The sequence below is a fragment of the Panthera uncia genome (genome assembly GCF_023721935.1).
Source record: "Panthera uncia isolate 11264 chromosome B3 unlocalized genomic scaffold, Puncia_PCG_1.0 HiC_scaffold_1, whole genome shotgun sequence".
Taxonomy (NCBI): Eukaryota; Metazoa; Chordata; class Mammalia; order Carnivora; family Felidae; genus Panthera; species Panthera uncia.
This window is the reverse complement of record NW_026057582.1, coordinates 102,838,876-102,853,266: the sequence shown is the minus strand read 5'-3', so window position 1 is coordinate 102,853,266 and position 14,391 is coordinate 102,838,876. Positions and strand designations below refer to the sequence as shown.

Below are 14,391 nucleotides of genomic sequence, written 5' to 3'. Positions count from 1 at the left end.
CCGAGGCAGGCAGAATGAAAACAAGCCGTTTCCCATTAAGTCTCTTCAGTTTGCATCCTGAAGGTGGAGCTGACTTTTAAACTTGCCCACCAGCAATGTGGAGTGTGGCTGGAAGGCACCCATGCTGCTACCGCCCTGTGGGTTCTCATACAGTACTCGGCTGTGACACTCTAAGGTAAGAAGGGAGAATGGAGCTTCAAGGCTCATACTGGTGAGACCAACGAAATCCCTCTGGCAAATCCAGGAAAATCTAGAATTCCAGAGGGCCAGGGGGAAATCACAACTTTCAGACTGGGGTCAAACTTCATCAACTTTCATAACTGGGAGATGATGTCTAACTTGCAAATCCCTGTGCTGCCAAATGAAGCCAAGTTCACTTTCCTTGAGGTTGACCAACTGCAAAATAGAAGTATGGGGAGGGAGTACATGTGGGGATGTGGGGGCCAGAATAACAATCCCATCTTTTCTGGTAAGCTTGAAGGGGGGGTGGTTGGGAGACGATGAGAGAAATACCCATTCTAGAATTCCTATTCTTGTTTGTTCCTGTCCTGTCCTCCCCACCTTCCTCCTCTTCCCAACACACACACACACACACACACACACACACACACACACACTCCTTGCAGCATGGAAACCATTTAGCTGCAGACAGATGACTTCCCAGGCATACTGTTGGGAGTATCTAGAGTAAATCACTTCCTTCTCTATCCCCGGGAAAGGTCTCTCTCTTGCTTAAATCATAATTCAAACAGTCTGCCTCCAGTGAGCTGAGACTGAGATAAAGTGCACCAGCACCAACTGCCTGAGCTCCAAGAATTAGGAACAAGACAAGATAAAGAGAAGGTGCCTTTGGGGTAATGCAGTGCCTGCTTCAGACAAACCTGACCATCAAAACTGAGAGAGAGAACGTTTTCACTTCTCTAAACCTAAATAATTATTTTAAGTAGAAATATAAAAAATATTTTAAAATATGATTTTATGGGGCACCTGGGTGGCTCAGTTGGTTAAGTGTCTGGCTCTGGATTTTGGTTCAGGTCATGATCTCATGATTCGTGGGATCGAGCCCCGGATCGGGCTTTGCACTGAAAGCACAGAGCCTGCTTGTGATTCTCTCTCTCTCTGCCCCTTCCCTGCTTGCTCTCTCTCAAAAATAAATAAACTTTAAAAATATGATTTTATTTATAAGATTTCTATTTACACAAAACTTTCTAGGAATCTACGTATCACATGAGTGTCATTTCCTCACTAAAATTAGATTATATCCAGTGATTTTTATAAAAACTATTGGAACAAGCTGATGGGATAAGTATAAGAGCCTTCCTTTAGAGTAGACAGGCAGCAAACTTGTCCTGTAAAAAGCCAGATAGTAAATATTTTAGACTTTTGGAACACAAGTCTCTGTTACAACTACTCAACTCCATAGCTGTAGCACAAAAGCGGCCCTAGACATCACATCAATGAATGGATGTGAGTGTTCCAGTAAAACTATAAACACCGACATGTGAATCTCATATACTTTTCACATAACATGAACTATCATTCTTCCTGTGAATTTTTTTCAGCCCTTAAAAAATTTAAAAATCATTCTCAGTTCTCAGGTTGTACACAAATAGGTGGTGGGTTGAATTTGGCCCATAGGTGATACTATGCCTTGTTTATAAAATTCCCAGGACACAAATATAATGAAGGTAATGTTGTGTTTTTGGTTAATGTAATCCATTCCCTATGGTTCTGGTATTTTAAAATAAGACAAGTGGTAAGCAAAAAGAAAGTTAAAGGAATAAATTATTAATACAGGAATTTCAAGAAGAAAAGTATTTTCAAGAAGGTTCCTCATTTGACACTTTGTAAAACAAGTATTGACTTTTCCTTCAGACAGGATGGATTTCACCTCTATAAAGTTAAATAGACTTTTATTGACCTGTATTATATTTCAGATAAAGACAATGAAAAAAACAGTTCCTGCCTTTTGACAAGGGGCAACTGCTCGTAAATAATCAAAGGTCCTTTCTATTTAGTAATAGTATCCAACCATTCATTGAACAAAGCATGTGTTGAACACCTACTTCATGCTAGGTCTTGGCTTAGGTGCCAGAAATTCCAAGATAAATAAATTCCAAAGATGTTTATTGCAAGTGACTTTCTTCCTCACTTCACTTAGTTTTTATCTTATTTTCTTGAGGAAAACCAGAGGCAGGAGGTATGGAGGGTCTAGCTGGCTGTCCCAGATGGAATATCAAAGTGGGAAACCAGAGCGTGACTACTACCTACCTTAGCAGGGCTGGGACTAGCGTGAGATGAGTGAGACCTCGAGGGTATAAAGGTCAAGGCAGCCTCACACACAAGTGCTGCATGACCTTGAGAATGAGCACCTCCTTATATCTTGCACCCAGGGCCTCTCAGTTGCCTCACCCTAGTCCTGGCTTGTGCTTTAGCTCCCTCAAAGCCCTGCTGTGGTCCTGGGAGGGCTGGAATATAGGCCTTGATGGGTTTGGGCTACCTCATGTTCAGGTCCCCTTCCTAAGATGTCCCAATTTCCTCATGAGGAATTCCTCCTTTCTCAAGGTAGTCTTGTGGAAGCCTCCCCTGCCACCCCCGCCCCAGCCTCACCTTCAGGGCCTAGGATGGTGTGAGGGTCTGAGCTTGGTGTGGGCATCACGTCTTCCCTTCCCGGACTGTGACTTCTGAGCTGAATGAGTTGTTTTCTGTTTTCTTCTCACCACCCACATGACATCTACAGCCTTTCTGAGTGATGCCAATGTCACATTCCAAGCCACACCTCAGAGCCCTGCTGTTCCAACTGTGGTCCACAGACCAGCCATGCTGGCATCACCTGGAGCTGGTGAGAAATACAGATCCTCTAGCCTGCCCCAGACCACAGTCAGAATCTGCACTTTGACAAGATTCCAGGTGATTCCAGTGCTCATTTAAAAGTGGGAAATCTATTGTATAACTTTCCCCCACCTTCCTCCCCTTGGGTTTCACAGCCACAAGGGCCTGGGAAAGGGCCTTCCTGGGAAGTGCACAGCTTGCTGAAACTCAAGAAGGCTCAGTGCTGGCCCTCCCCTTCCTAATGGGCTTGCTCTCTAAGGACTCCTCAGCCCAGGGCTCCTTAGACCCACTCATCCAGTCTCCACTGGATGGCTGACACTAAAATAAAAATATAGGCATTGACTTCAGAAAATGGTAACAGTACCACCCTTTGAATCAGCCTCTCTCCAGAGACGCTCCTCCCCTTTAAAAGTTTGGGGTGGTGAGGGGCGCTTTGGTGGCTCTATTGGTTAAGCGTCCAACTTCGGCTCAGGTCATGATCTCACGGTTCGTGAGTTTGAGCCCCGCATTGGGTTCCGTACTGACAGAGTCTGGAGCCTGCTTTGGATTCTGTGTCTCCCTCTCTCTCTGCCCCTACCCGATCCACACTCTGGCTCTCTCTCAAAAATAAATAAACATTAAAAAAAAAGGTTTGGGGTGGTGGGTGCAGGAGACTCAGAAAGCTACTTCAAAGGGTGAAGTTTCCCTATAAAGTCCTTGAGACTGACACAGGACGGTGGATGGTGTTGGTTCTCTTAGAGAAGGGGCCTGCTCTGTCTTCCTTTCAGAATGGGCCAGGGGTGAAGAAAGGGCATTAACAACCCTACTATTTCCTGATAGCCTGCCATGTACCAGCCCTGGACAAATTTGACCTTTCATTCTTTTTAAAAAAAAATTTTTTTTTAATGTTTATTTTTTTTTTTTTACTTTTATTTTTATTTATTATTATTTTTTTTAATTTTTAACGTTTATTTATTTTTGAGACAGAGAGAGACAGAGCATGAATGGGGGAGGGTCAGAGAGAGGGAGACACAGAATCCGAAACAGGCTCCAGGCTCTGAGCTGTCAGCACAGAGCCCGACGCGGGCCTCGAACTCACGGACGGCGAGATCATGACCTGAGCCGAAGTTGGCCACTTAACCGACTGAGCCACCCAGGCGCCCCAACCTTTCATTCTTTAACACAACCACAAAGGACAGGCTTTCACAGAAGAGGAAAGTGAAATTCACAGAGCACAAATTTCCCAGCTGTTAGCTGGGGAGAACTCCAGGGATAGAACAGGTTTTATCAGTGGTGCAGACTCACAAAAACACATGAAAACATAACACATAAGATGTAACTGTGGTTGGCATTTGCCCCATGTGGGTAGTGATGACGACTCTGGGTATGGGTGTGTGTGAACGTGCATTGGGGGAAGGTGGGATGGGGTCCTCAGGAGAGTCAAAGGCACAGGTGAGAAGCCTGGAGAGGAACCCAGCTCCTCGTGATGGTGGGCCATGGCATTGGTGAGATACGTAGTTGGCTTCAGATACCGTTCACACATTTATAATTCAAAATAAAATATCACTATAAAATAAGTGGCAATAGACCAAGGATATTCAAATTTTTCCAATGATGACTGCATCAATGCTTTTTTGGGAGAGATATAAAATATTAAATTCTACCTTTTTTTTCCCTTCTTTTGGGTGCTCTTCTTTTGCTGATGCCCTCAGTGCCCATGCTTATAGGACCCATCTTAACACCAGCTCTGAAGCCAAGAGACACTCCCCCAGCTATTTGGAAGTGGTGGTAACACCCTTCACTTGGAAGACCAGTGGTATGCCTCATTGTTAGGGAGGTGGGGAGGCCGAAAACTTTAGTGAGTCACTGCTCTAAGGATTTTGGAGTGCTTGTTCTCCCCATTCCTGGGCTCTGAGTCAAGAATGTAACTGAAGCCCCAGACAATGGAGTGTGAAAGAAAAGATGTTCCCTAGTGTCAGATACCCTAGCCAACCGGACCCAAAAGCACAGAACAGGTGCTTGGCTTTAGTTCCTGGTGCTGGCTGGGTCCCTGCACCCTGCCCCACACCCCACACCTCTCTAGACAAAAGTCACAGTTAAGAAGCATGGGCTCCTGCCTCCTCCAGCATATCTAGGATCTGCTCCAACTGAGAATAGCCTGTTCCTCCTGCCAACCCATTCTTTCAAGGCTAAAGATACAGAAGGCAGGAGCCGCAACCCAACAGAGGACACCAAGAAGCAGGACCTTACATGTAAGGATTTCACCAGAGGAGGATGAGAGTACTTTATGGTCTGAAGAAAACTTTCGTGTGGCCTAGGTAACCTTCCAGTGTTCGGGGGAATAAGATCAGCAACGAGGCGAGCTGGGTTTTCACAGTGTTATTGGGAAGTCCCCAGGAAACCAAACCCTGCAGGCAAACCCCCATCATGCTCTGGTGAAGACACAGGAACTGGGTACACAATTTTGGATGCCACGGAAGAGGTGGAAAGCTGGAAAGCTGGCGATGGTTGGTCATTCCCTTGGTCACTAAGGGTCTACTCAGGCCCTTCTCCTCCTCACTGGAGAGGGGCTGTCTACACTATTTACCAACCCTGGCTTTGAGTCCTGAAGGGATGTGAATCCTCGCCTCCTTGTGATTTCAAAGGGAAGATCCCACTGAACTATCTGGCCCTGTACCATCCTGATGAACATCAGAGGTGCCTCATAGGTAAGTATGGAAGGGACAAGGGCAGCCTTTTCTTTGAAGCCTGAGGAGGATGGCTATAAGGGCTGAACACAAGGACACAAGACTCAGGTATATTTAAGAGATACTAATACAACAAAAGAAGTTGTCCATCATGGAGTTTTTTGGTATCAGGCACTGTACTGAAAAACTTGACATGCGTAATCGTATTTAGTCATGACCTTAATGCAGTTACTGTTAGTGTCACCCCCATTTTGCAGATAGAGACGTTAAGTAGCTTACTCAAAGTCACACAACCCGAGATGGCTTTCAAATTCTGCTCTAACTCCAAAGCCTGAGATTGTAACTGCTGTCCTAGGCTGGGTTCTCCGTAGTGTAGCTTAAGTTAACTTATTGCTGCTGCTACCCTCTGTCACTGTTCATTACCAGTGATGAAGCGTCTTCCTAAAGCTGAGGCAAGAATGGCCCTGGACAGGGCCTCTGGGCCCACACACCCATTATTCACTTTTATCAATTCTGGGTCTAGACCGGGGTATAGGAGAGAGGGTAAGTGCTGTAAAAGCACTGCTTAAAAACCAAGTTTCTGTGTTTTTGTTGGTCTGTGGAGATTGGGGAGAAACAGAGATAACATGTAGAGCTGGATTTCTTAAAAACCTCTATTTTAACCAGTTTGGGAAGCGTTTGTTTTGTTTCTTTTTTAAGAACCCAAAGGCTGGAACTCAAACGGGCTGCCTAGTCCTGGCTAGAGCAGGAATCACTACATAGTTAAAAAAACAAACAGCTTAACATTCTATTTAGGGTTTGCCTGCACTTAAAAAGAAATAGCTTTGTTTGTTGTTGTTTTTTTTAAGTGTCTGTTTCCATGTCCTATATATGGGAAATATCCTATCACAATGGGATAATAGGAAATATCCAAATCACAATGAATCTCTACCAGTTCTAGTTATGAAAGCAAAAAAAAAAAAAAAAAAAAAAAAAAAAAATCAGAAACATTCCAAATGATCAAAAATAGGAGAATAATACATCATGGCACACTAACCATATGGAAAATCATATTAGTAATATCATAAAGTCTAGGCTAGCAACATAGAGAGATACCTACGCAACATTTTTTGAATAAATAATATAAAGTTTTGAAGAAAAAGCCCTAAATATATACACAGGTAAAACATACGAAAATATTATTTTTAAAAATGGAGGTGAGATTATGAGTGACTTTTCCTTTGCTGATTTTTTCTATAGTTTTAATAACATGTAACACATGAAAAACTCACAGGGTATACAATTATATTGTGGTTTGGACCTTATGTATACATTTTGGCTTATTTCCTTTAAAACCTGGTCTCCAAATCCGGCAGAGCTTTTCATTTGAGCTTGCAAACTGCTGCATGAAATTTACATATTCCTTTAACTACATAATAAGTATCTATCCCTGTTATACAAATTGGGGCTAATTCTTCAGGTTAGAGTCTTTGTCATCCAAATTTAATTATGCCATATTTATCCATAGTGCTTATCGTTTGGGGGTAGGAACCAAAACTAGAAAAGCAAAAGAAGAGTTCCTATCAATACACAGTGAAATTCAATTTTCTCACATACACCACCTCACTTTTCATCTTTGCATGAAAGCTGGAAAATGAATTATCTGGAGACCCCCAGGGCCCCTAACCTATTAGGAAGGCTGAAGTCTGGCAACCCCAGCAGGTCAGGTTGCTATCTTCTCTAAAGGCCACAAGAAAGAGCACTGGGGAATGGTCCCAGGGGAGAATGGAGTGTTCATGGCATCTCCCATCCATTTGCTTATCCACAAATCAAAGGCTCCCTGCAAATTTCCTTACTGGCATAGAAAGCTGAGTTTAGAGTCTCTAAGAGTCTATGCAAAGATTGAGAGATGCTCTAGGATAAAAGCAAAGGTATGGTAAGACCCCAAAAATGTAATAATTTAAAACAAGTTAAAATAGCCTAAGACAAAGAATAAGAAGGTGGGTAAGAAGGGAGAATTTTTCAGTTAAAATCTGGCAGAACAAAACTACAATGAAAAAAACTTGGTGGCCTGAGTAAAGAGCAAAACCAAAGCATTTTATAAAGGAGCAGAGGTCTCATTTCTAAGGTTTGAAAGGTAAGAGTGAATCGTGAACTGCCTGTAACTGGAGTACTTCTGAGAAAACGATGCAGCACACCCAGGAGGGCCTTTTCCACTGGTTTCAGGTGGTTAGCTATCTTTCAGGAAGGAGGCATGATGCCTGTGTTTTCAATGCACTCCTGTAACATTTACTCTCAATTTTCCATGCAACCAAATCCTACTGTTTTTATTTTTTAATGTTTATTTATTTTTGAGAGAGAGAGAGAGCATGTGGGCATGTGGGGGAGGGGCAGAGAGAGAGGGAGGGAGACAAGCAGGTTCTGCACTGACAGGGCTCGAACTCACAAACTGTACAAATCATGACATCATGACCCGAGCTGAAGTTGGATGCTTAATTGAGCCACCCAGGTGCCCATTATTTATTTTTAAATGTTTGTGTGTGTGTGTGTGTGTGTGTGTGTGTGTGTGTGTGTGAGAGAGAGAGAGAGAGAGAGAGAGAGAGAGATAGAGAAAGAGAAAGAGAAAGAGAAAGAGAAAGAGAAAGAGAAAGAGAGAGAGGGATCGAATGGGGCTCTATCTCAGGAACTGCGAGACCATGACCTGAGCTGAAATCAAGAGTCGGACACTTAACCAACTGAGCCACCCAGGTGCCCTCATATCCTCTCATTTTTCCAAGTCTGTGCACTTCTTCTGTAGACACTGAGGGCAAGAAGTCTATTTTATGCTTTTTTCCTTATCGTCCTACAAACCCCAACCTATATAGTTCCTAAAATAATGTGCATGCTTCTTAGGTGAAAATGGAATTTCTTAGTCCTATAGGCTAAATCATGTATAATCTTAATTTCCATATATTCTCTAGTTACTAGAGGACAATATGGAAGTCCTTTCTGTGTTTAAGGGAAAGTGAACAAAACAAGAGATTGGAGTAGTAAAAAATTGTAACCAGAGAGGGAAGAGAGATCACAAGCCAGAAACAGACAGAAGCTTTCAAGTATAGAATTAGTAACTGAAGAGATGTTTTGCCAGATGTTTTGCCTGAACAGTTTTGCCAGGATGTGAGTCTAGAAACACTTCACTGAGGCACATTTTCTTTACATTTCTTATATTTCTATTCCTAGACAAATTGTTCTTTTTCCTTTTTAATTTCTTGGGAAGGTGCTAAGGCAGACAATTCTGGAGTACTCTGGAAAGGAGTACTTGGTGAAAACAGGAAGAAGACAAATCATGGGAAAGGCAGTCTTCAAGCTGAATAAACCAGTAATTCATCACTTCTCAGCTGGGTTCTGAGAGGTACGACGTAGGAGTCCCTATGAAACCATCACCCACCTTAATTAAGAACAAAAATGAAAAACCCTATTGCCCAGGTGCTGGCTCACATTTCTAACACACTCTCTGGGCTTTTTAGCACCAGTACTAAACCCTTTTGGGAGAGTGACAGGGCTCGCTTCAGATAATGGTGTCCTTGACACAACATGATTCAAGCAGTTCTTTGGCAAACTGTTTTAGTGTGAAACATGGTTTTCACAGAGCAAGTGGGCATGGGGCAGGGTAGAGTGTGGGGCTGCTGATGCAGAATGTAGTCAGCCGATCAAACCTGGCTCATTGGAAGGCCACAGGGCTATACTATTCTACCGCATGTACCCGAGAGTTTAATATCCGATTTAGGAGATAAGAAATTCTTATAAGAAATAAGAATTCCAGTGGAAAGGCAGCATTGCAAATCCAGAGTATCTCCGGAGTTGAAAATAGATCAGGACTCACCAGGATGAAGTGTGCTTCCTTCTTCCCCCCCCCCCCCCCCCCCAACCCCATGCAACATACACCCAGAGGAACTTTGGCCCAGCCAGACCCAGGAGGCCCCTTGGGAGACAGGACCGACAATCCTGCACTGCACCCCCCCACCCCGCCCACCACACATGGCTTGTTTTGCCATCACCAGCTTTCCTCTGGAGATGTGGATTCCCAAGCCGTCCTGCCCAGCGGCTCCTCAAGAACGAACCAGGGGCAGTATTCCTACTGTCTGCTTTCCTACTCACTAGCACATCCAAATGCAGTTTGAGAAGCCAGCAACAAAAAACTGACTTTCAAAGGCCAGTGTTTTTGCTTAAAAAATGAAATCTCAATTTATTGCTTTGAAGCATTTTTTACCGGGGTGCCTGGGTGGCTCAGTCAGTTAAGTGTCCAACTTCGGCTCAGGTCATGGTCTCACGGTTCTTGAGTTCGAGCCCTGTGTGAGGCTCTGTGCTGACAACTCAGAGCCTGAAGCCTGCTTCAGATTCTGTGTCTCCCTTTCTGTCTCTCTGCCCCTCCCGTGCTAGCGCTTTGCGTCTCTTTCTCTCAAAAATAAACATCAAAAAAATAAAAAACAAAAAACACATTCTTAACCTTCTGTGCATAGATGGTTAATGACTCTGTTACTTGAGCGTTTGTGTCTGGCCATTTGTCCAATCAAGAAACGCATTTTGAATGGCTCTTAGGTGTGAGGTACTGATTCACTGCAACGAGTGGCCTCCAGAGGAATGGTCCTGGAGGTTTTCACTCCAAAAGGAAAGAAGGTATTTTCCGTTTTCCTAAGGACCCCAAGGAAGGAGGAAAGGGGCTCCAGCTGAGGAGCAGAGAAGGGACTGGAGGTGGCAGGAGCATCATCACAATCCACCTCGGTTAGTTCCCAGGCTCGTGGGGAAGTGAAGAAGCACGTGAAGAAACAAACCCTCTCCCTTAAGGATCAAGAAATGACTGCTCAAATGGTGAAATTAACCGAGCTCACACAGTGAGCGGTGGGGCGGGTTTCAGAGCTTTGCCCATTTGCTTTCCAGGCCCCTCGGGAGAGCTGAACTCCATGGGATTGAACTCAAGCAGCTGAGCGGCCTTGACCAAGCCACTGAACCTCTCTAGGCCTCCTTCCGGCTCTGAATCAGCATTGCGGTTAGGGCATCAGCCTTGGCAGGCCCTGATAAGGCTGTGACTTGACTCTTTGTTCTCCACGGCCTTGGTAACAGATGGAAATAAAACTCTCACAGGCGGCTGGCACCGGTCTTATCCTCCAGGTCGATGCCCATTTGTCAAAAATTCCGCAAAAGTTGCATTCCTATTAGCGGGCCCTCAACATAGCTTCATTCATTGTTTGACACACAAAATTTATGACATCTGTTGGAGGAACAGAGCTCTGAAAACCCTCAATGTCAAAAAGTATACATAATGGAAGGTACACTTCTTGCACCGCCTGACATCTCGAATATTTTCCCAAAACCCTCTGTCTCCAATTCTGGAAATGATGGCTCCCTGAACACCCCGGGACTTTTTGTTTTGATTGGAGAATTCAGACTTTTTTTCTCCCCCTGTATGTACATCTGACTGCAGATTTTAAAACAAAATCACATCTACAAATTGTGTTGACAAGTTGAAAAAATGGCTAACATGCACTCAAATGTTTGTTCAAGTAAAAAGCCTTCCCCCCCACCCCGGAAGGGGGGGGGCGGAAATCAGGCCCAAAGTATTAAATTCTGGAGGATACATACCAGCATACTCAAAAATTAGATTTTCTTTCTGCTAAGGACATCTCCAGGAGCAATAATAAGTAGAGGAATTGTTCTCTTCAATGCCAGCCTCAAAAAGCTCAGACTGTGTCCAGAAAGCAACGGTCTGCACAACTCTCATCGTAACTTTAAACATTTTTGGGAGATGCTTATTTCTTACTTGTAGCCCTTTTTCTGTGGAGAGCCACCTTGCTTTACCTGAACAAGGCACGTTTTCCAACTTCTCATTCTGAAATCCGGGCCTGTTAATGGAATTTAGGGTATGAATCTTGAACTATTTCTCTGTACTTCATGGTTTTCTAAGCAGTGATCATACTGGCTTCCAGCCTCGGTGTTTCCACGCTGAAGAGCCCTCATCTTTCTCCTGACCTCACAGGGGCGGCGTGTTCCGGGATTATCACATTGGAACAGACCCAAGGTGAGTGCCATGTGGAGACAGGGTGTTCCCCCCATCAGAAAGATCAGGTGATAATTCTTTGAATCGGTGAATAAGTTGAATAATCAATGCCTCATTAATTATTTCAGCCGACCCCTGAAAGCCAGGGAGGAAGTTAGGCAGTAAACCACTCACTAGGGGTCATGTTGGCCAGAGAGCTGACTCTGCATACACCTTCCCTGTCTCCTCCTTCCCCAACCGTATTTGCGGCTTCGTCTGTTTCTAGCTACGTCTGGCAGTTGATCTTCTTCTGCCCTAAAGCATCTAAAACAAGTGGAAGAATCCAAACAGGGCTCTGGAGTCACACAGGCCCAAATCTGAAGCCAGGACCCCCTCCTTGTGAGCTATGGGACTGTGTGTAGTTTCATGGACTCTCCGAGCCTCGGGTTTTGTGTAAATAAAGCAGGGACCGATGTGAAGCTGAAGTAACACTCGGAAGGCACGTTAGTACAGGTTCTGGCAAGCGGTATCTCAGAAATGAATTAATAATCATCACCATCTGGAGCAAAGTTTAGCATTGCCCCAGCCTTACCAAGTCCGGTATCAAATCTGCTCTGCTGTAGTCCATGCACATGCGGCATGACGAGGGCGGCAGCGGCTAATGGTTATCAAGCATGTCCTGCGTTCTGTGTTACGTACTTTACTACAAAGGTGACGCATTCCAGTCCCATGTAATATCCTAGGAGCTAGGTGAGACTCTCGTCTCCACTTGATTGATGAAGAATCTCAGATTTAGGGACTTGATGCAGCTAGGCAGCTAGGAAAGGTCAAGCCAGACCTGGCGCCCAAAGTGAAAGGGTGCTGGGTTCAGGAAAGGCTGCTGGGCAGAGAGGCCTTCTTGGTCTTGCTGAGGATGGGCAGGGGTGAGCCTAGGGGCGGTGAAGACGAGGGGAATTTGAGACCCAAGGAGTTTCTTTGCCTTACACACCCTTTCTGTGGAGAGAAAATACCTGATCAAAGGACTTGAAAGAAGAGCTACAGATACACTTCATACTTTTCAATGAAAATATAATCTGTCATCCAAATCCGTTTCCATTTATTTCCATCCTCCCGTGTTTGCTTTCCAAGAGAACGTCCTTTTCCGCCCTGCAGCACAAGTTTGGCCAACTAATAGTGTTCGTAATCTTTCGTTTGCTGTGAGTCTTCAGGAGCGACCTGTGATATTTTCAGTTTCCAAGTCCAAAAAGACGAAGATGTATTGGAGTTTAGAACTCAAGACAAGTGAGAAAGCAGAAAATCACAAAGACCCTTTACAGCAATACTTTTTCGAGTCACACTGCTGGGGGACAAGGGCATACTTGGTGCATTCACTCACTATGTGTTGGTGTATGTGCCATCGCTAGGGACTTAGCTAAGACTTGAGGAAAACCCCCCAAACCACTACAGTCACTGTAAAAGCCTTTACGTATGTGCAGATATATGACCACATCATGGAGGAAGGCTTTTCTGGACGGGGTCTTTCCTGCGGGTTCTAACTCTAACAGACCAAAAGGATGCTGCCTCGAGAGCTTCTGGAAGGGTAACACTCAGAATTCGGTTTCCCCCAATCTTTGGGATACTGTTTTAAGAAACCATTCATGAGGGAAGGTAGGTTGACCACACCATCTAAAGTTCACCAAGTAAAAACATACAAATGACAGGACCACCAAATTTAGAAAATGTCCTACAATGTGCATTTTATTCCATACCATTATACAATGTTTACATATAGTTATAACTCTTAAGAAAATGATTTTTCTTTACCAATTGTACGTAGTGCCTAAATCTTTCACTTGAACATGGAGAAATGGAGAGTGGAAGTCCACATCGAATGCTATCCTACAAGTTGTAATGAGCCGCAGGTGTGCCAATGAGAAGGCCCTAGAAGTCTTAAAAGAGCAGCGTGCCTTACAAACCCTTGGCGTTAGTGAATTCAGGCATACCGGATCCGCAGTCTCATCTCATAATAAAACTCAAGACAAAATAAATTAGTGTCGGACAGGATTCTAAATTGTACAATATTGAACGAAAGACCACAGTGGGACCTTTTGCTTAAAGTAGCACCAATCCACACCTGATTGCGTTTTCAACATTAACCTTCCTGTTGAATACAGCGTTGGCACTTTGAGTGGAAATCTTTCTGCTTTAGTGAGGATTCCTAGACTGGCTGAGTATACTGTGTTGCAAAACTCTCTACTAAGTGTGGCAACGTCAACCCGGGAAATGGCACATTTAAGTCATTACGGCCCTGCCATGGGCTCGCCTTGTCTGTGTGTATGTGTGTGTGTTTTCCCCACCCCCGACCTAGCTGGTATCTTGTGGATGTTTCTGTGACAGTGTAAAAGTAAATAAAAATGCGTTTAAGGGGTTTCATGGTAAGCGTGGTGTTTCAAAACAAAACAAAACAAAACAAAACAAAACAAAACGACAACAAAATGACATGAAAGAGTGTGGTCGCAGCTAAGGAGGGTTCACATGTTGTTTAACTCCAGTAAAGTCTGATCCAGCATCTGGTGCATACTAAGGTTTTCTTCTTTGGCATGAGCCACTTTCTCTGTGATGGGATTAGAAAATTAAGTCATGAATAGCTGCACTTTGGACACAGAGGCGGTTTGTACATTTAGGCAGCAAACATCAGTCACAAACAAAGATGAGATGATTAGGACAAGGCATGCTTGTAAGATACTGCTCATTTCCAGACAAGGACCTACAAAGGGACAAGACATCTCTGACCCAAAGGGACTAGAGGCACAGCAGGTTCTCACAGAGCAGTCGGGGGAACCTCCACCAACAGGCCACTCGGAACAGAGCACGGGTGGGGCTTGGTGAAGGTCCCCCGGCCGTATGCCACGGGGACAGCGA

At 44.3% G+C, this 14,391-nt stretch overlaps 1 protein-coding gene across 9 annotated transcripts in view; it reads right to left on the bottom strand.

Moving 5' to 3' along the window:
- The window catches only part of TPM1 (tropomyosin 1), a 186,793-nt gene that overhangs the window by 145,838 nt on the left and 26,564 nt on the right, over positions 1 to 14,391 (bottom strand). For 7 of the 9 annotated variants that reach the window (XM_049613756.1, XM_049613748.1, XM_049613747.1 and 4 more), the window contains one exon: positions 13,201 to 14,083. The exons of the other annotated variants lie outside the window; for them this stretch is intronic. In XM_049613756.1, the coding sequence (XP_049469713.1) occupies positions 14,001 to 14,083 (83 nt within the window). In that variant the 3' untranslated portion in view covers positions 13,201 to 14,000. Of the gene's footprint in view, positions 1 to 13,200; positions 14,084 to 14,391 lie in introns of those variants that run through there. 9 annotated transcript variants of the gene reach the window in all.